Source organism: Miniopterus natalensis, chromosome 13 (assembly GCF_054644295.1).
Source record: "Miniopterus natalensis isolate mMinNat1 chromosome 13, mMinNat1.hap1, whole genome shotgun sequence".
Classification (NCBI taxonomy): Eukaryota; Metazoa; Chordata; class Mammalia; order Chiroptera; family Miniopteridae; genus Miniopterus; species Miniopterus natalensis.
Window position 1 is genome coordinate 12067493 of NC_142093.1, and position 13225 is coordinate 12080717.

The 13225-nt window shown below is 39.4% G+C and overlaps 1 protein-coding gene across 2 annotated transcripts in view; it reads left to right on the plus strand.

Annotated features, from left to right (window-relative positions):
- The window catches only part of BABAM2 (BRISC and BRCA1 A complex member 2), a 315632-nt gene that overhangs the window by 163864 nt on the left and 138543 nt on the right, over positions 1 to 13225 (plus strand). For both annotated transcript variants that reach the window (XM_016209812.2, XM_016209804.2), the window contains one exon: positions 9714 to 9823. In XM_016209812.2, the coding sequence (XP_016065298.1) occupies positions 9714 to 9823 (110 nt within the window). The remainder of the gene's footprint in view (positions 1 to 9713; positions 9824 to 13225) is intronic.

Sequence of the window (13225 nt, forward strand, 5' to 3'; positions counted from 1 at the left end):
GGGCTTGAATACCAGGACACTGTAGACAGGGGAGGGCTTTTGAGGCTGGGAGAAAGATGCAATGTTCGCTCTGCTTCTCAGAGCTCATTTTCTACACGGGAACTGTCCCTTCAGCCAGTTACAGAAGAACATGGCTCCATACCTCTCAGCTTTTCCAGAGCTTCTAGCTGCAGATGACATCAAATATGCAAATCTCCTGATTACTTCAAGGAGAGAATCTCTAGTAGGCTTCAATCTCTGTTTTAGCACCTGTGGTTTGTGATAGTCTCCAGTTAATGAGAATGTGGTGCCAGGTGGCTGAAATAACTTGGAAGTAACCAATTGCCTAGTTGCCATGGGCACCAGGCACTTTGAGCCAAGTGACTTGCTGGTGGGTGGTGGGTGGGTGCAAAGGTGTTGTGCTTTTAGGCTGCCTTTCCCTTCTGCCTCACACACAGAACCACCTGGGAAGAATCTCAAAACCCCATAATAAAAAGCACCCTGGAAAGGGAAGGATAGGGTGTAGCTTTACTAGTAGGAAGAATAGCATGGTGATGGGATAGTGTCGTCCCGAGAACCTGGAGAGAGTAAGAGAAGTGAAGCTAGCATTTATTGAACACTTTCTTCATTCCTGGTTCTGTGCTCAGCTGTTTCACATACACTTGCCAAGCTGTGTAAACCTGTTGCTTTCCATAAGCCCACATTTAACATATCATATGGAAAACCCCAAAACGTAAACTTTTTGCAAAAAGAGAGGAGCTCACCATTTTCGTGCAGTTTTTAAGTTGCATTATGAACTTGCAGAACATTTCATGTATTCACATGGCATGCTGCTGTGGATTTTTCTGCTTTTAGCATTGGCATCTGTACTGCCTTTTCATTCACTGGGTGAGGTTGAGAGGGACTGTAGAGCAGGGAGAGTGAGGTGTTCCTGCCAAGGCCCAGGATGGGTCGTGTGCTGTTTCAGGCCCACCAGGACGAGAACCAGTACATCCTGGGAAATAGTCTCGCTGCAGCCAGGGCTGGAGCTGCCGCAGATTAGTCCAGCAAAGCTTGCTTCTGCTGCTTGGAGGCCCATCTCTACCCCGCAGCCCTTCCTAGGTTCTGATTAGGGCCTGGCATTGCATAGTATGTAATAAGTATCAAATAACCCAGGGATGAAAGTCTCTTTAGCATGGAATTCTGCAGATTTTGATTTGCCATGGTTTTCATCTATATTAGTTTAATAATTTACAAGAGAAAATGTTGGTTATAAGTGAAGGAAAACCACTTCAAACTAACTTAAACATATGGGCAATTTATTAGCTTTCCGGAGCCAGGAGAAGGTTGAACAGCCAGACCACAGGAGGAGCAGGACACAGTTGGACCAGGAACCGTGGGGACTGAGGGTGTGAACGGTGCCAGGGCTCCTTTCCCTCATCTCTTCTTCTCTCAGCCTGTGGGCTTTACTCTCTGTCATTGTAGCCTGGCCTCTTCCATGTGTGGGAAACATTGCTGCTGACACTTGCTTTTGCCTCTGTAAAGGGACTGGCCTGTACTTGGCTCTCAAGTTCACAAATCTTGAGGAAAATAGCCAGCCTCTCCCTGACCCCATCAGCTGTCCCCAGGGGGTAGGAACAAGCAGCTCTGTCGGATAGGGGCCTAGCAGTGGGGTCTAGAAGAGAGAGAGGCTTCCCAGGAGAAGAGAGGGTAGCAGACAAGCAATATCACAATATCCGTTGTATCAGCTACCACTTTACATCTGTATATTTCTATCTCTTACAAGAGCTACATAAACTATTTATATAAAAGCTTTATCTATCTTTTCTTTACGTTATGGAGACACATGGAGATGTGGTAAATTGTGTTCATATTTGTTCTGTATGGGCTCAAATAAAACGCATGGTTCTAACTTGTGTTGGGCTCTTGGATAAAAGTCTGGCACAAAGTTTGTATCGGTAGGTGCATGTAAAAGCACAAATCAGAGATGTCTGAAGATGTGGTTCAATATGATTTGTAAAACAATTGCAAAAATGGATGCTTGTTTAACTGAGCTCAGCTTCTATTGGACTCATTAAGAACACAGCATTAGGGCAACAGAGGAAACCTCATACCCCAGATTCTTTCTTGAAGAACCTTGGTGAGTTTTTAGAGAAGGTGGTGGAAGCAAGAAAATGTCATTTGCTTCCAATGAGGACCCTGGCTGTACAACAAAGGGCCCCCCTTTTTATCCCCCACTCAGGCCTCCTGGAGAAAAGGCTCCATTTCACATGCCTTTTACAGTGGTGCTGCGACTAGTCACAGAAAATTAGTGGGTCTCCAGGCTCAGTCTGTTAGGTATAATCACTGATGGGACAGTATTTGGCCAGTGAAATCTTGATCACCATTATTTTAAAAGAGCCAGGATCCCCCCCCGCAAAGTTTATTTGCACAACATGTGTTTCAGTTTAGCTTTATAAACAGAAGCTGTAACCAGAATATTAGGGTAAGTACAGCTTCACAAGCAGATTCCTGCATATACTAGAGCAGCGAAGTGGTCTTTGTTTATGAAAATAATAAGCAGGATATAAATTTGAAAAAACCCTAGCACCATAGTGTATCATGACATCTAGTAGTAATGAACTCAAGATGTTACTTTTGGAAAAAGAAAACATGGGTAGGTGACAACAGCTCTATCCTGGTGTCCTGGACTCACCCTGGCTATTTCAAGAACATTGCAGTTGTCCTTTCCTGACCTGACAATCCGCTCTTCTTATTTCACTGGGTATAGTTAGTTAATCATAGAATGTGCCTGACCATATGTAGTTGAAGGAAGGTTGGTTTATTGCTCAGAATCTACTGTCCTCAGAAAAGCCACCCTCCTTCGTTAACCATGTCTGTATAAAGATATCAAATACATTTTATTTGACATAGTGGCCTTTATAGCTTCTAGTCTGTATACTCGTAAACATTTTATTTTCTTGCTCCATAGTTTCTAAAAGTAAATATTAAAACACATAAAGCATATACTTCTCAGCTTCTTTTGAATACTTATTATGTGCCTGGTGCAGGAGAGATAGTCTGTTTTGGGTAAAAAGGGAATAAGAAAGGGTTTCTCGAGTTGTGCCTGTCTTTTGGAGCATGCATGATTAGGCACTAATGAAGAACAAATATGTATATAGTAAATCTCCACGCTCTTTCCATGGTGGGTTTCCAAGGTTTTTATACCTGTCGCTGAGCATTGATACTGAATCCTCTCTGTGCCCAACAGCATGCTACGGGGTATAGCCTTCATGGTTAAGAGTCAAGTTCTGAGTCAACATACAGGGTTCAAAACTCATCTTCACCATTTAATCTCTCTCAGCCTCAGCTTCTTCAGCTGTGAATGTATAATAATAGTACCTGCCTTATAAGGTTGTTAGGATGACTATATCAGATAATGCCTATAAAAAGCACACTGTTATTATGTCAGCTGTTATTATTAGACATAATAGGAAGTATGAGATCTCTACCCTGCCCTCAGGAAATCCACAATCTATTTGGAATATAATATATATACTGCTTAAATGGCTTGGGGAATTCATGATGAAAACTTCCAAGGGCAGACATAGGTCTCAGAGGAATCTTAATGGAACAAGTGAACTTATGATCACAGCTAAAGAAATGAAAACCACACAAATTAAAAAAAGGAGAGAAAGAGCTTGATAAGGGGAATGGAAACTGTAAAAGTATTTAATCAGTATCTAGTAAAATACATGGGAAGTGACCCAAATCATCTGGACGAGGCAGGGAGAATCTTTTTATTCTCATTTCCATTTGGGGAAACCAAAACAGAAGTAACTCTCTTGAAGGCTATCTTCATAAGAGATCAAAATATCAAAGGAATTTTTAGCAAGAATTCAGTTTGTGGTGGAGATAGGCTGTACCTAGGCCTTCAGGACCCCTGCCCAGTTCTGCAACTCCATGCTGCGTGGAAAGGAGGTGGCTGAGTTGGGAGCCACATCATCAGGCAAAAGAGCCAGATGCAGGACCCATTTATTGCTCTTCCTCAGCCGTGGAAGAGCTCAACTTCCACACTCCTGCATTCGCTTTGCTTTCTGACTCCTGCTTTCCCTGGCACTTGTAAATTTCCCAGCACTTCCACGAAGAGGAAATGACCTGATTTCCCAAATGACCAGTGTCTTTTATTGGGCAGATACTCCTCAACAGTGAGACCAAGGTCTTGTTTCATATGCATCATTTTCCTTTCTCTTCAGTATTTCTTCTGCTTAGATTTCATTCCATTCCTAGAATATTCACTGACTTGTCTTAATGCCAATAGAATTCAAACTCAAATCTTGACTGGGTCTACTTATGTTGATATTTAACAGTGAGGCAAGGATTTTTTAAATCCTAAACCTCCTGTCCTAAGTAGTGAGAGTCCATGACTGAGTCACTATAAGGCTGTCTGGTCCACCCTCTTTAAACTTCCATACCTTCCCCACTCCTTATCACCTCTCCATGCTTTACTTTCCCCCCCATAACATTTATAATATACTATATATTTTACTTACTTTGTTAAATGCATGAATGAATGGTAGCACCATGAGAGTTTTGTTCTCTTGGAAAAAACTTGACTTTGAAAAAGTCTAGGTTTACGTAGGTTGACGATGGATCTATATTATCGAAGTACTAGCACCTCATTAAGTACAAACCACACTTAATATAATTTTTTAAAAATTCTGTTTTGGAAATTTTAAATTTGCCTACGGCTTTTAAAAAACAGAGCTTTACCTGGCTGGGTGTGGCTCACAGTTGAGCATTGACCTAGGATTCATGAGATCGAGGTTCAATTCCCAGTCAGGGCACATGCCCGGGTTGCGGGCTCCATCCCCAGTCGGGGGCATGTAGGAGGCAGCCGATCAATGACAACTCTCTCATCATTGATGTTTCTCTCTCCCTATCCCTCTCCCTTCCTCTCTCTGAAATCAAGAAAGATATATTTAAAAAAATAAAAAAATAAAAAACTCAGAGCTTTTATATAATGAGGTGTTTACCAGACCTAGTTTTTAATCACCCTAGGAATCATGATTAACCCTGGGTTCAGTTTAATACCATTTTAAATCTAACTCAAATGGTTGTTTCTTGATTATTGACATATTGTGTAATAACTTCTTTATAATTCTTGTGTCTGTAAACTGGTTTTGCCAGTAATGGTTATAGCTTTTTGTTGTAAGCCTTTTTGAATTGAGAAATACAATGGCTTTTTTACAGTCTTCCCATGTGACTTGTGGTTTGTAATATTTATTGTTCAGCTAATGTCTATCAGCAATTAGTTAATTGGCAGTTTGTACGTATACTGACATTCAGCATATAGGGGCTTGTTTAATGGCTGCTGTCTTCACTTGGAAAATTAACATATCAAAGGGGTACACATAATGAGAAACTATACTGGTGTTTACTTTCATTTCTAAGGCTAATTGTTAGGGATTTTTCTGCACCCTTTTGATATTTAAGAGCCCCAATTGAGAATAGTCTATAAATAGACCATTATGACCTAAGCAACATGGAAACTCTTGTTGGTAGATGTATCCTTTGCTTATATATGGTTCAGATTTGAGTTTGCTTTAATAAAACCTTAAGTAGTCATAGAGTGAAGAAACTGGAGAGATAAATACTGGGAATTTTTTGAACTGAAAGCACTTTTTAACTCCCATCATTGACTCATTCTTATAGTAATTCTGCATTAATTCATTTATTTCAGTCAATTTGCTATGGGTATACAATGTCTCCCAGACACTGGGGATGCAAAAATGAACAGGAAAAGTTGCCAGCCTGCAAGGAACTCACCATCTAGTTATTTACTATATGCTATAGGAACCCTTTCTACTGTAGTCAAGTGCTGAGCCAAATCCACTGTGAGTCTCAACCATGTATCATGGCCAGTGTTGCCTTGCTATATGTATGGCAGTGCCTGACACACTTTCATAAAGGTAGTAGGCAATATTCTTTTTCAACTTCATCAGATTTGGCATCTTTTTCTCCATTTTAGCCTGCTGCAGTTTCAAGTGGTACGGATAGAAAGCCCTGAAAATGTACATTTTTAAATGTCCCCCACTACACTGTAACCGCCTCCTGTTTTCCAAATGCTGCCATTAGTGGTTACAGTAATCATCTGTAATGTTAGCTTCTAAGAACCATGGTACAAGAGCTTCTTTTATAATTTCCCAGATGGAAAGGAACACATGTACAAGCCTGTTAGAGTTGCAGAAACTGGAAGCAGCACTGTGTGGATTTGTATTTTTGGAACTATTTGGGCTTATTTAAGGACTCAAAGTCAAACTTAGGTATCCATTAGGAATCAGATACCAATTCGGGGAAAACTCATGTGCCACTCCAAGGGAACTAAGTCACATTAAAGTAGTTTTTAGAAGGAAGTCCTGGAAACAACCCATTTTATATTGACTAATGTTTCATGTACTCTTTGTAGGATGCTATGATAAATGCTGACTGTAGAAACCAGGGTCACTCCAAATGTCAATCCTAAACATTTCTGTTTTTTTTTACTTAAATAGTAGTGAAATGAGAAGTTAAGAAGTCGGAAAGAGAAATAATTATAAATTATTCATAGATATATGGAATGAAGCGCTAATTAAGAAGGTTTTCAGTGGCCTCTAGTTTTTGCAGTGGCATTTTGTCTTGTTGTTTGTTTTAACATGGTTTTGTGACATGTAGTCAGTCAAAGCTTTGACCTTTAACAAGGAAACTCAGCCATTGGGGGAAGGTATCTGAAAATCAGTATTAGTTCTTTTTTTATTGTCTTTCTTAAGGTGACCAACCCAACTCTAAAGAGGACTACTTCTAAACTTAGTTTTTAAAATTAATTTGCCCCTTTAAATGTGAATTTTTCAAGTTGATCTTCAACCTTAGTCCTAGCTATTTTATGAGTTTGAGTCACGTAATATAATTATGTAGTTTGTGCTAAGACCAATTTTTAAAATTAAAAACTTTAAAAAAAATGATCCATCCTCATTTTACAGAAAAGAATATTCAAGGATGAATACTTTATCATTTGTAAAGGAGCAAAAAGCCATAGGTAAATTTAGACTCTCAATCTTGGCTCTTTTTTTTTTTTTTTTTTTTAATAATTTTTATTTTTGTTTAAAGTATTACAGATGTCCCTTTTTCTCCCCAATTGGCTCTTTTTTTTAAATCCCTAGTTCCAGGGAACTTGGTGTATTTGGCCGGGGGAGGGGGCACCAAGGAGCCAGTACTTAGCTTCTAGACATCACTGATGACAGCAACTTTTGTAAAGCAGGTTCCTGCAAATAACTAGGTATGGAGAATAAAGATTAGGAATTAACATTAATTTGTTCACTACTTTACTCATTCAGCCAACACTGAGTAGTTTCCATGTTCCAGGTACTGTTAAGCTCTTCGTTTTATGTTCTTCCTGTATTATACCACCTAAAACTATATTTCAGAGCTGTTCAAATGTACACGTAAAAATAAAGTTATAACAATGTTAGATGAAAAATTAGGGAAATAGTTACATAACCTCAGTCATTTTGACCAGATTTAACTCTAGAGAAATCTAAATTTTCTGTGCTATTAGAAGATCCCCAAAACAAAGTAAAAATGTCAAAGCTAGACTGAGAGAAAATATGTATAATACGCGAATAGACAGGGTTATTAATAAGCCTAATAAATAGCAATAACAAAAAAAAGTCTAAGAACCTGAAAGCAAAATGGGCAATGGATTTGATCTAGAAAATTTACAGAAGAAATGTAAATGCGCAGTAAACCAAGTGAAGAATCGCTCAGCTTTATTTATTGAATCTAAATTGAGACACCATTTTCCAGCTGTCAGATTGGAGCATTAAATTAAAGAGTGACAGCACTATTACGTAGTTATTCAGGATGAGCGGAAACAGGCTCTCATACTGATGAAAATCCATGGGTCCACATGTGAATTGCTCTGAATTTTCAGAAAAGTAACCTATTAAACTCTATTAAAAGGTAAAATGTTCATAACCTTTGACCCAACAAGCTCAGTTCTCATTTATTAAGAAATATAAGTCCCACTAGTAAAGGATATATTTGGATATTTGTTGTAGCACTATCAAGTGGCTAAGAACTACAAACAACCTGAATGTCTGGGTAGGGGAATGATTTCATGAAAAACAAATCCATGCCATGGGGTATTATGTGGCGATTTAGAAAGCAATTGGTAGAGTGATGTATATAATATGATTCCATTAGGGAAAACAAAACAGAAAGGTTAAAGAGCTATTTATGTGCAAGTGTGTGTATATGTGTGTAATGTTTTTATGAGCATAGAAAAAGCCATTTGAGGCTACACACGGGGTTAATATTGGTTGCCTTGAAAAGTTAGCATGGAAAAGCATTTTCTTTATAAATTTCTGTATGATTTGACTTGTTACAACAACCCTAAATTTTATACTGTAAAACCAAAAAAAACACTTGAGAAGTTAAGAAACAAGGAATGAAAAGGAAGGAGGAAGTAGCTAAAGAGACAGGAGAAGGAGAAGACCAGGAGAGTATTGTTTCTTAGAAGCAAGAAAAGAGAGGAGCGAGATCATCCGTGTCAAATACTGTGTAGAGAGCGAGTGAAATAAGCACAGAGAAGCACCTGCTGTGCTTAGTGATGCCTCGGTGGGCAGTCTTGATGCACTGGTAGGGTCCGAAGGCGTATATGTGGGGCTAAGGGGTAGGTGGGAGGGGCGGGAGTAGAGATGGGGGCGTAGACAATTCTTTTAAGCAGTCTGTGAAGAGGAGGAGTGAAATGAGAGAAGATCCAGGGGCTTGTGTAGAGACAAGTATGATTTTATTTTTTAGTTTTTAAGACGGGAGAGACTCTGGTCCTTGTCCCTTTGTAAACATGCCACACTTGTGCATCCTATGGGCACAATGGAAAGCAGAGCAAGGAGACTGACAATGTTAATGCTAAGCAGGGTTAGTGTGATGACAGTCTCCCAGGACACCAGGAAAGAAGGGAAGAGGTGTTAGTTTTAGACAGAAGGTAGGACATCCTATCTGAGGTCCTCAATGTTCACAGGCAGTGATTCTTAAAGTGTAGGTCGGGACCCTCATAGGATGGCTGCTGAGCCCTCTTGGGGACCTATGAATTAATCCAGAAATATAGGTTCCTGTGGGTGACAGATGTGCAAGACTATTAAGTTTTTAAAAAATTTATATTTTACTTAGAGCCATTACCCACTAAAAAGGAATTGTTGAGGGTTATTAAAATTTGGTATTCACAAATTAAAATCACATGCTACTAGAATTTATTCTAATTCAGTACTCTATTCAGAATATCAAGGTAGGTATAATAAAGTTACTGGGTATTTTAAATTTTGTTGTTGTTGTCTTATGATATACATCATATTTATAACTCATTCTTTCTATAAAAAGTAAATTAGAAGCCATATATAAATTATAAGCCATTATATATATTGCCAGAAACATGTTTACTGTAATTTGCTAACTATGTCTTTGTCTAATTGTTACCACCAGATACACCTTTCCCCTCTTGGGATGTGGGAACAAGTAGATAGGTGAGGGTCTTTTCCTCACCATGGTAGACTTTGGTCAGAAAATTTGGAAGCCACCCCTCTACGGGAGTGGCTAGGTATATGGCAAAGGATGTACAGAGCTGCTAAATTCAAATCCAGATAACTCACACCTCCTAACTCACACCTGGACTGTGAGTTCGGCACCAAAAAGATGTTATGAAAGCAGGTGCTGATGACACTTTTTTTCACTTCCTGTTTAAGGATGTAAATGAAGACCCTGGAGAAGATGTGGCCCTCCTTTCCGTCAGTTTTGAGGATACCGAAGCCACTCAGGTGTACCCCAAGCTGTACCTGTCACCCCGAATTGAACAGTAAGTATCAGTGCCATTAATTTTCTGTAGCCTGGTGCTTCTCCTTGTTAACCAAATGTGTCTTGCTAATTCTTTTGCCACTCTTGAATTCTTAAAATGATTTTTCTTTATTGACTTTTGTTTTCTTAGAAATGAGTTGTATTAGGAGTTTAGATTGCAGAGTAATTGCAGTTAGTATTTGCAGTCTTTGGATGAGCCTTGGTTGTGTAATTTGTGATGTGAGTACTGTACCTTTGTAGAGAGAGATGAGTAGGCAGACTGAATCTGAAATTGTGACTCCTTCTAAATGTTCCCTGGTACATATGGTTATAGCTTAAAGAGGACCCCTGAACATCCTACCCAATTTCTTATATATTTGTAGCTATTACAATTATTTGTAGAAATCTAGTCTCCTGGAAATATTAAGCAACAGCTTACTCAGAAGTTAGTAAAGGTAATACTGAAAGCAGACATCTTAAAAGGATGATGCATCTGAATGATTTTTCTGTCTAAGTAGCTCTCTCTGATTTGACACGTCATTCAGGCTACATGGTACAAGTAGTTTGATATCACCTTTGTTTTAACCAAATAACTTTATTCATTGGTAATGAATTTTACAAGGACTAGCCTCACAATGTGCTTATTGTGGGCTAAAATGCCGTAGTAGCTTATTTTACTTCAAAGGAAGCTGAACTTCATTGAAAATAGATTGTAACCAAATTTGCTTGGGAACTTTTGATAGGACAGGTTTTTCATCAGCAGAGAGAGTTTTCGCAGACTCTGATAGAAGTGTAGAATTAAAATTCTCTCTAAGTCATAGTCAGGGTTGGCCAATTTCTGTCTGTGAGATGTAGTCACCATTTAGCGTTCACATACTAAGCCATTTTCACCCCCCTGACCTTAGTTGCTCTAGTTCATGAATCGTGGACATGCTGTCTTACACACTGATGTATCACTGTTTATACTCAAATATGGAAAGTTATGAGCATCGATAATCTATACACATGCTCTCTCTCATTTACACCCCTCTGAGAGCACCTAGGACAGGATTTTACAGTAGCAGGAGTTCCATGAATATTTAAATTTTTAATTTCAAATACTAACGCAAGAGGTCAAAGGGTGTTAAAGGCAGTACAGTGAGGTGGTAACAAGTAGGTTCTGCAATGAGCACCTCTGGCTTTACCCGGGGTTCTGCTCTTCCCAGTTGCAAAGACATTTAACGTCTTTGAACTTGTCTTCTCATCCGTAAAACAGGGATAATAATACCTATTTCATAGTGTTGTTTTGAGGATTATATTAAATATTGTTCATAAAGCATTCATTAATTGCAGGGCCTGGCATGACAGCAAGTAGTAGCTGTTAATGTTGTTATTATTGGTATTGTTCGTAAGAGAAGAATGAGCGAGTAGTGGTTAGCTCCAGGACGAGCGGGGCAGAAAAAGAGAGGATGGCAGATAAGTGGGCAAATACTATTGTAGAGTAGCCACTCAGCATGTACATGAGTTAAGAAGGTATTTTGGTGATGTGGAAAGAGAGACATTAATGAGACAATCCCAGGAGGTAGGTAAGAAGAATATATCAGTTAAGCTGCAGTAAGAATTCGCCAGCTCTGAACAACAATTTTCCCAGCTCCCACAGTGTTTTTCTTTGAAGTTATTCCATCTAGTTTGCAAGGAAGCTTGCTAATAAAATATCTCTCCCTCTAAAAATCTAAGATGTGATGTGAAAAATGATTAGTACAGGATATATTTTAACAATTATTTCCTATTTCTAAAATTTAGCTTTCTACATTTCCCTCCACATCCATTTTATGTTAAGAACTGGCCACAGCGTGTCTTTCCAGACCAGTTTCTTATTTTCCCTCCTGTGGCCTGTGCTGCACCCAGATGCTCTCACTTGGAAGTTTCCTTAATTCACCTGGACTCTCTTGCTTCTGTGCTTTTGCTAAAGCCGTTACATCCATGCAAAATGCCCTCCTCTAATGCTCTCTTCCCGCTGAAATATACATTTCTAAGGCCTCATTCAAATGCCATCTCTACCAACGATTTTCCATGGGCACAATTAGCCTAGCCTTTCCCTGAACTCATAATGCTAAATTTGCATCACTGTTATAATCTGCTCCCCATAGATTCAGTCAGTGATGTGCATTTTTTTCATCTTTGACTAAATTGCAAGCTACTCAAGGGCAAGGAACAAGTCTTTCCGTTCCTTTAATAGCCTGATTGGCAGTATTCTAGGTCAGTAAGTAATTCTCACAAGAAGATTTGAAAATGCTGCACTGAGAGCTATTATATTTCCTGGTTAGTGAAAATTCACTTAGTAGAACTGTACTTGTAATACCAAAAAAAAAACACACCCCAAAAAACCTACCAAAAGTGTTTGCATTCTTAAGCAGAAGTTGTACAAATGAGGTTTTAGCAAAAGGTTAAAATGGTAAGTGGTCAAATTGTGATATGACTTTCTAAGGGCTTACATATTTGCTAAAGTTATTAATATCTTTAGATAACTCTTGCAGAGTTCAGGGTTTAGAACGGGAGTAATGCCATTCAGTATGGCAAAGGTCATGGGAAAGGTATTAAGAACTGAGTGAAGAGGGTTGGTACTGTCTTTGGCATTGTGTTAAGCTCTCATTTCTTTTCTGTGTTTCATACTGTCCTGTGAACTCTTAGCTATCCAAGCATTGATTATAGACTCAGACTTGGAGAGTTTTTTCAGGAGTCATAAGAAAAGCATCCCTTGTGGACCCGCCCAAAGCCGATGCCAGACGCTTGCCCCAGCTGAGGCTTGTACTCTTTTTGGCTTCTGCTGTGGCTCTTTCTAGGAAGTGCTAAGCCCCATGCTGTGGATTTGACAGGCAGAGGCCAAAGTGAGACCGATATCCTGATCTGACATTAATTAGAAATCGGTGAGTGAAGGTTTGTGTTCTCACCATCTGCTCTCCGTGGGCTTGGAAAGATATGTTGCTCCTGGGAGATACCCCATTTCAGTCTGGCTAGTCTCTGTCTATCCCAGCCTGACCATGCAGTGGGCAAGGATGTTACGCTCGCATTAACTAGTCTCTGAAATAGGAAAATGGCTATTTTGGACTCTTGCCTTCACATGTAGGAAAAGGGATCAACTTGCTGTACCCTAAAGATTTCTAGGGACGTGGATACCAAATGTCTCCAAATTAGACAATCCCCACAAAAGGAACATCTGTCAGAGACATTGGGTGGAAAACTCCACAGTGTATTGTAATTTATGAAGCTCTGAAATGCAATCCTGCTTTAGAAGTTCCTGTGTTACCCAGGGTCCTGGATCGTTGTCCGGCTCCCTGGCAGCACTGGAACACGTGACTGCTCACCTTTATGGCGTTTAATGCATGTTGTTTCCTGGTCTCCCACTGGTCCTGTATGTGGCTTGCAAAGTGTATGCTTCTGAGAA